Here is a 9,560-nt window from a genome sequence, read left to right on the forward strand (position 1 = left end):
CACAGACCACTCAAATACCTGGCTCCTGAATCCTAAATTATTTTTCTATATATATAAATATAATGAACTAGTTAATAAGCTGTCTCAAAAAACAACAATATGCATGTGATAAGATGTTATATATTAAATATATAAGACTGAGGTTGATAAATTGCACACTTAATAATACTTATAATGATTTAGTTGTACTCATAATAAACACAGCGACATTCCTTTGAAAATATGCTCATTTTAGTGTTTTCAAATTGCATGTTTTAGTGAATCTAGCTAAGCAGTTTATGTACTTCATCTGGCCTCATAATATGCCAAGTGATATTAAAAATAAACTTTTAATTATATTTACTGTTTAGTAATATAAGCCTGCACTGCAAAAATCAAAGTTTAACTTTGTTATGATACCAGATCACATTTTATGTAAAAAAGTATACATTGGAGACTTGTAAGTAAATTAAACGATAATCTTGGTCAGTTATAGACTCAACATAAAAAAGTTTATCTTTAATAATATGTTTTATATAAATAGACTAATTACTAGTTAGTCAATATTTCAGACTATTATTCATATTCAAATAAAAATCTAACCAAATAATGATATAAAAATTAAATTCATTCTATATTTGTGAATATATAGATACATAAATATAATTGACAATGTTTTTTTTTTGCAATTTTCCAAAAACTTGATATATTTTGAGTTATATTATTTATATATTAAGCGTGCAATATTTATCATCATTGGATAATTTCAAGGATTTAATGTATTACTGATGATGTATTGAAATTAATGTGTCAACTTAAAAATACAATGATGTAACTTGATTGCATGAACATAAAATGTGTTTTCATATAAAACTCATGAATGTACAAATTAGATTATTATGTATTAATAATATTAGACTATAATAAAGTATTAGTTAATATATTTTTCCTAAGTCGAGCATAAAAAAAAATCATACGAGTAATGTGGGTTTTGAGGGACAAGACGGGTAAGGGAAATAGTTCTTTTTTTTTTTTAAATTATATTATTGTTTATTTATAATCTATATTAGCAGTTAGGGTAAATATTTCCGGCCCTTCCATTTACACTGAGTAAATCATTCAAGCAACTTAAAAAATGAAAAACACCATTGTGATGGACATTTACAAGAATACATATTATGTATATACATATTACAACAAGAATTTTCAGGCTGACATGTATTTTCAAAACTTAAAAAACTAAAGGGAATTTTTATAAGTCATATTTAAAAGTTACGTATGATATCATACAGAAGGTGTTTCAGTCATGTTGTAGTTGTAGTTTGTAATAAAAAAATATATCATTTTCCATCATCAGGGGCCAGGTATTGTATGTCGGTGTCGGGTTTACATGAAATCGTCGTAGTCCGCATCGAAGTTACCGTAAGCGTCGTATTGGTTGAGATGGGCCTGGAACAGTAAAATTTATGTAACTCAATACATTGTAACGTTGTAACTACATAATCAATATCTTAATATATATAAATCTCGTGTCACAATGTTTGTCCGCGATGAACTCTTAAACTACTTAACCGATTTTAATCAAATTTGTACACCGTGTGCAGTTTGATCCAACTTGAAAGATAGGGTATATTTTGTTTTGATATATGTAATTATTATATTTAAGAAAAAAAATAAGGCGATACGAAGTTTGCCAGGTCAGCTAGTATACTTTAAATCCTACATTAAAATTAATAAAAAATAACCACTGGTCGCCAGCGGTTTCCAGTACGCGACTTTCGGGAACAGTATCTACACGGCGTGGCGCAGGAGAGTACCTTAACCGACTTGGTCGAGGAACTTGTGTAGATTAAGTGCTCAACCTCACCGGTTATACCGGTATATATAAGTGTTATTACCACCGGGTTGAATACATACATATTTCAAATAAATCGAGTTGTTTGCATGGAACCCTCTCTTCTTATTTTTTGCTTCCGGGAAAACAGTGACATTATAAAATAAAAATGCAATGGATCCCTGTCTGTACGTGGAAGATATACGAGAATAAATATTATTGAGACCTTTATCAACGCAAATAGCACTCAAAACAATGATTGTTAGAATTTTTATATGTATGTCTGAACATTTGTGTATGCTAGTTTCAGAAACGGCTTATCCAATTTAGATGTGGTTTTCACTAATATATTGTGGTAAGCTTCACTGAACAACTGTTTGTTACTGTTTGAACTGTTCGTTTCATGTCAATTGGTTCAAAAAATAAAAGTTATGCCAATTTAGCGAATCACGTTGAACATGTAAATATCCAAAACAAGGACAAAGTCGCAGGCACAGCAGCATATATTATATATATTGTAACAATATAGATCCATTTTAAGAGGGTTGTTACTATCGGACCTAGTGATTTTTACAGCTTTACAACTAAAGACACAAGTACTTTCTCAGAAAATGGTAAAACGGGTAAATATTTTTATAAGAAACTAGCTGACCCGGCAATCGTTGTCTTGCCGCTAAACGCTATTAAAAATAGGGGTTGATGGTAGACGGTTGAAAATTTAGGGTTGTATGTATTTTTTAATGTTGTATCATAAAAAAATAGAAATTAAAAATTTTGTCTAAAAAATAAAAAAAAAATTTAGGGGTGGACTACCCCTAACATTTAGGGGGATGAAAAATAGATGTTGGCCGATTCTCATAGATAAGCACAAAAAATTTCATCAAAATCGGTCAAGCCGTTTCGGAGTAGTATGGCAATGAAAACTGTGACACGAGAATTTTATATATTAGATGATCAGCGAACAAGCATACGGCCTGCCTGATAGTAAACTGCTACCATAGTTTATAGACACCTGTAACACCACAAGCATCACAAGAGTTTTGCCGACCCTACCCAGGAGCTTTGGTCACCTCATTCACCACAGGAACACAACCTTACTCAAAATCAGTATTATTTAACTGTGATCTTCTGTAAGGTCGAGGTTCTTCCCCAGTCGAGTGCTCCAGATTTTGAGCAGGGTATTTCCTACTGTGAGTTCCCTACCTCAAGGAAATACATGGATAAATATAGTAAATAACTCACATTATCGCCTTCCACTTTTAACTTAGCCTTGCCTTTGCCTTTGTTTGTCTTTTTAGACTTCTCATTCTTTTCTGCCTTTTGTTTCTCAATGTACAGATTATCAACCGTCATCTTTATCCTTTTTATGTCTGCCGATGGCACTGTAAAAAGAAAACATATTTTTACATAAGGAATTTTATCACAACATACTAAATTACTAGCTAACCTGGCGAACTTTGTACCGCCTTCTTAATTTTTTTCTTAAATATAATAATTAATATATCAAAATAAAATATAGCCTATCTTTCAAGTTGGATCGAACTGCACATGGTGTGCGAATTTTATTATAATCGGTTAAGTGGTTTAGGAGTCCATTGAGGACAAACATTGTGACACGAGATTTATATATATTAAGATGGATTGTGTCATACATGTGCATAATACATATATGCTAAACCAATTACATATTACATATATGTATATAAACAGCATAATCCAATCATATAACATTATACATTCACTATAAGTACTAATTAAACTATCAAAAGTATTGTTCTCCTACATGGAGAAAGAGGAAACGGCCCAGCATTGGGATGTTACAGGCTCAATTGTTCCCATTATTCCAGCATTTTAGGCATTGTTTGGTTGTTGATTTTCAATTAACCAATTTCAATTTTTTTATGTCTGTCATCTCTCAACTTTTTACGGGTTGAGTTGTGTTGTTCTATTTAAATTTAAGTAAATTTTAATATTGCATATTTGATTTGCTCATTTTATTACATGTCGATACAAATTGGAGTTGGTTTCATTTTCGTGTACCGTCGATCAAGAAAGTGGTGTACAGCCCTAAGGTTGAATGCCGCTTGCAAATTCATAGTTGAGAGATTAGTTTCGCTTGCAGATCGATCTGACAACTTCTATTGCCATCTTTATCTGGTTATTGATAACGATATTAATTATACCTAATAGAGTTTAAAATGTCATTTGTAATAATGACGTATGAATACTTATCAATTAGGTTTACGTCATTATTATACGTGTCTTTCAGTCAAATCTTTTAATAACGAACCTTGTTGTAATTTTCGATGACCAGGAAACTAAATCAAAACTGATACACCACTTTCTTGGCCGACCGTACATAATTATACGACAATACAAATATTTTATTACAAGTAAAGTATAACATTTTATGTCACACATACTTACTTTGTACTACAATATTTTTGACCAGTTCATCAACAAAAGCGGGGAATTCATCTTTAGCTTTGTAAAAATTAATTTTTTTACAAAGAAGGTCAGCAAATTCTGTGAATTCTTCCTTATTGGTCGGATGAAAATTATCAATTTTGCCGCCTTGACCTTCAGTTATACCTGAAACAAATACATTTTAAAAATTATTGCAATTAAACAAAAAAATGTTAATCAACAAAACTTATTGATTTGAATATTAAGGTCATAATCTCAAACACATTGAAAAATCTTCTTAATGCCTCCTCCATTCTGTCAAATTGGCAAAATCATTAGTGGAAAACAAACTAGTATTATTGAGTATTTTAGAACTATTGTTTAAAAATTAAATGTATCAAACATTGACTTTAAGTAGCCCATGCCTTTTGTTTAACCAACTTTAAAAAAGAAGGAGGTTACTCAATTCGAACATATATATATATATATATATATATATGTGTGTGTGTTCGGGGATAACTTTGTCATTTATAAACCAATTTTGATAATTCTTTTTATGTTGGAAAGGAGATATACTAGAGCTACCATGATAAGGAAACCTGGGGGTTTCCTTATCACGGTACCACACTTGGGATCAGATCCTTCTGATGATGGAATCCCAGAGAAATCGAAGGAAAAGCTCGAAAATCGTAGTGACGACTAGTGCGCTTCTTAATTTTTTTCGTCTACTTACGTTGTATTACTTGTCAATGTAATTGAAGTCGTTTTTTTTCATTTGTGTGCAAACACAATTATTAACATTATGTTTATCCTACAGGCGATTTTGACACTATTAAAAAGCCATTAAGTAATTCGACAAATTAATGTTCTTTTAGTACAATATTGTTTTAAAATTAAACTTAACAATTAATAGTCGTAATACATATATACTATTAGTACAAATTATGAAAGTTTATATTATATATTCGTATTGAATACATATTAAGAGAAAAAGGTTTAAGTCCCCAGAGTAATGGACATAATTATCATTAGGTAATGTTTAAAATAGTTATGTAATGGGTGCTATTTGTAATTAAAACTTGTGTGTATTTATGTTGATAATTTCTATTTAAACACTGGTTATTATTGTCTTCAATCATTCAAGGCCATTTCACTGTTTACTGATAAAATTTATCTTGCACTTAAATTAACAATATGCTGTCAGAGATTATGTGCAGAGGCATTTGAAAAACTATAATTTCTGGTTTGAACACGACCCTCCCCAGGAACTCTGGATAATAAATGAATTTGGATAGTACAACAGAATAATGTATTATAATTTTTTTTACCCTGTGGTATCGAGGCTAAGTTTAGGCATAATTGTGTTTGCAGACAAACGAAAAAAAAAACGACTTCAATTACATCGACAAGTAATACAACGTCGATCGACGAAAAAATAGTCAAGTAACTACGCGTTATCAAAGATTACTCAAAAAGTAGTTATCAGATCTCGATAAAATTTAAATGTGACCACATAATGAACATCAGCTTTTCATTAAATTAAAAATTATCAAAATCGAAACACCCAGTAAAAAGTTATTGAGGATTTTCGAGAGTTTCCCTCGATTTCTCTGGGATCCCATCATCAGATCCTGGTTTCCTTATCATGGTACTAAACTAGAGATATCCCCTTTCTAACAAAAAAAGAATTATCCAAATCAGTATATCCAGTAGAAAGTTATGCGGTATAATACAACGTAGGTCGACGAAAAAAGTGTCAAGTAAAAACGCATTATTAGATATAACTCGACAAGTAGTTGTTAGAACTCAAATAAAATTAAATAGGACCAATTGACACACACCACCTTTCAATTAAAAAAAAAAAGTTCTGATGTAACATACATAAAAAAAAATACAGTCAAATTGAGAACCTCCTCCTTTTTTGAAAGTCGGTTAAAAAGGTAGATTTATAACTGAAATTAAAATACTGCTTCAATTTGATTGGTTTTATGTAATTTAGAAACATTTAGTTTAACCCTTTTTCACCCAGACTTTGTCATAGCAATTGTGTCGCCAGCACCAGATAACTTTGTTTATAACTTCGAACAGTGTTGGTAAAACTGAACAATTGTTATAAATATTATATACTAGCTCTTGGCTATGAGATCATACGATCAAGTGCTTTACTTAATAAACTGTGATAAAATCCAAAAACATTGTTTCACCACAAAAAGTATAGGTTAGAATGAGATTGAGTACATTACACCGTATTTTATATTCACTTTACAGAAGTTAAACTTGTGTTGTGTGTGAATTGTTAGACACTCTTTTGTGGATTTAGAAACAGCCTTACCAAAAGTCTCCATTGCAAGCCTGAGGTCTGACTCTTCTTGTAACTTCTGCCGTCTTAACTTTTCTGCTAGTTTCTGTTCGGGAGTGAGTTCCTCTTCTTTTTCAGCGGCGAGACGCTCTGCTTTCTCACGTTCAAGCCTCTGTAATTTAATTATTTAATTGTTATTTCTCTATATATCAATATTGGTATAGATCTATAATAAAACTGTAACAGGTTTATGGTCTGTACATAGAAGATGCTTAAGGAAAATTGTGTTTGCTTTAAAAAAAAAAAACTACTAAATACATCAACAAGTAATATGGAGTAGGACCAGTAAAACAGTAAATTAAATATGCATTACTAGGGATTATCCAAAAAGCACCCAAAACAAATCTCAACAAATTTAAATAAGACCACATGTAAAGAAGCACCAGCTTTAGATTAAAATGAAAGATCATCAGAATTAACACAGTAAAGTTAGTCCACACAGTAAAGTTTGAGGTAATACATAAAAAACATTCAGTTGAAATGAGAACCGACTTTTTTTGAACTTCATTAAAAAAACATTGATACATCCATACATAAGAGACATGAGAATTATTTTTTATAAAGGGCTATAGGACCAGTATCACCTAAAAATATAACTTTTAAGAATTTGGCTATATGTTCATCCTAACTCTATTGAATGAAATTTGATAAAGTTTTCACAGCTGTATTGCTGGAGGTTTAACTTAAGAATATGTGCATATTTCATCTTAATAGGCCACTTAGAGCTTGATATATTTATAATATTAATTTCTTTTGTTGGACTGTCTTTTGGGTTAGCTAGAATATAGTATACTGGTAAAAATGAACATTAAGTTTTATAATCTGGATAGATTGATTAACATTTACGATTTTGAGTTTGCTGCCGTGAATGAATATGTTAATATTTTCCCGAATTAAGTATTTTAGAAGTTTTAACAAGTCCGTATATATTATAACAAATACTTCCTTAATTTATGTATTTTTGCATATTTCGAAACCAACAATTTATACTACGCCAACTCGAATTTTCGATAAGTTGGTTTTCGTAATGCAACTTGAATAAATGTGTTTTTTTTTTGTAATAATAAAAATTGTAAAATTGCAATGAATAAATTAACTATTAAAGATACCAAATTTCAAATAAGTTTCTTAACTAATATAAAAGGTATCACGTTTTTCCCTTTTATAAGCCTCTATTGTAAAGTTCTCTTTTATGAGTTAGCTTAGTATAAATTGCTGGTGTCGATTTGTACTTTTGCATGCTTATTTATTGTGTTTCTTCAAAAGTATAAAGCATAGCTTTTTAGTGATAAATCTTATCTTAGACATGTGGCCAATCTTTATTCTAGGCAAAATAAACTCTCTGAAACTAATATCTCTTATATCTATTAAAAGTCATCAAAATAAATCTTCAAAAGAGGATGCTTTCATTCAAAATTAATTAAAGAACTTTGATCTGTCACTTCTCACCCATTAATGTTTGAAAGGTTCAAAATGAAAATCTTTTCTGTAAAATAGGATGTATCCAATGTTTTCTTTTTACTCTATTTAGCATTCTATTTAGAAACCACCATAACACAACAATTTTGTTGTCCATCGTGTGCTTAGGTCCAAATTCAACTGAGGTGAGGATTTAGCGTAATGTGAATGCCTAGTTCCAGGAGCCGGTTTCCAGTAAATCCACCAGTTTGGCGTAGTGGAACGTAGTCTCGGATTTGTTTAACCAGTTATGCATAATGCTTTTTGACAGATGATGGTATCTAACAGATAAGTTTAATAACATAAGTTTATAAACATAAGTTTTATAAATATAATTCTTTTATACCCATCAGAAGGAAAAACATTATCCACAACCTTTGAGACTGGTCCATAGTACCATATGTTTAATTAAGATAATTTCCTTTCATATTCAATCCTCATATTATTGACACGACACATATCAGTCGAACTTTACATAATACTAATGTCATAATTGTTACACATACAGTAATTACGAAATGTTTACGAAAATAACGGGAGATTGTGACACTTGACAACCTACCTCTTTCTCAGCTATCTTGTCCAAGATTTTCTTTTTTGGTTTAGTTGGTGCTGGTACTACCTCCTTCTTTTCCTCGTCTTTCTTCTCTTCTTCTTCATCTTCCCAACTGTCCTGTAAAATGAGCTGACGTCAACACGTATGCAATGTTGAGGTTATGTACTACTAACAACGCAAGATATAATCAATGACTTTTCTAAACATATTTACACAAAGATACGCTAAGAATTTGGCAGCTGCACATGTTACCTTGACAATCTCTTCCTCGTCCTCGCCTTCCCATCTGTTGGACAACGTGGTCGGAAGTTTAGGCTCGAAATTATCCGCATCTATAAAACCACGTAATATCTTTATAACATCATAAAAATCAATAAAAAATCCAATTGCTTAAGTGTAAATACGTACCCCACGAGACATCCATGTTTGTTGCTTTTCGTTATTACACGTTAATTTTGCGAACTTTTCACGTGAAAGACAATCGGCCAAGTCGAGATACTTCTAGGTTTTTCAACACAAGATGTCTCCCGTATCGACAATTTCTTGAACAATAACAATTCTCAGTTGAATTTTGTCAAACGGAAGAGACTTTTCTGTATTGAACACGATCGAACTGAGACGAGATAAACAAATGACATAATTTCAATAAATTTCCAGCAGTACTACAATCAGTATTTATTACGCAAAAATATGACTCCATCGCAAGCGATAATTCCCGAATCACTAAAAATTTAAATATGGCTGACATGACATTTTAAAGTACTGCCATGTTAAATTTATGAAAGAAGAAGAAGAAGTCTTAAATATTATAAATGTATATAAAATTATTATTTGTTGCAAGAACTTCAAAGAGGAAATACATCTAGAGTTTTATATTAGTTATTGAAATCATTTTTTTTGGTTTTAAAAGCTACCTTTCATGGTAAATTCTATGCTAGTAACTACTAAACTAGTATGTAACATATTGA

At 30.8% G+C, this 9,560-nt stretch overlaps 1 protein-coding gene across 1 annotated transcript; it reads right to left on the reverse strand.

The window, feature by feature from the left end:
- Positions 1-1,002: 1,002 nt before the first annotated feature.
- On the reverse strand, positions 1,003-9,350 carry LOC123661322 (eukaryotic translation initiation factor 3 subunit J). Its single transcript, XM_045596285.1, has 7 exons — positions 9,001-9,350; positions 8,845-8,924; positions 8,599-8,709; positions 6,552-6,690; positions 4,241-4,405; positions 3,056-3,195; positions 1,003-1,428 (listed from the first exon to the last, which is right to left on the reverse strand). Exons 1-7 carry the CDS (start codon positions 9,014-9,016, stop codon positions 1,366-1,368), a joined length of 714 nt encoding a protein of 237 aa, XP_045452241.1. The 5' UTR covers positions 9,017-9,350; the 3' UTR covers positions 1,003-1,365.
- Positions 9,351-9,560: the final 210 nt, after the last annotated feature.

This window comes from Melitaea cinxia, chromosome 17 (assembly GCF_905220565.1).
Source record: "Melitaea cinxia chromosome 17, ilMelCinx1.1, whole genome shotgun sequence".
In the NCBI taxonomy this organism is placed as follows: Eukaryota; Metazoa; Arthropoda; class Insecta; order Lepidoptera; family Nymphalidae; genus Melitaea; species Melitaea cinxia.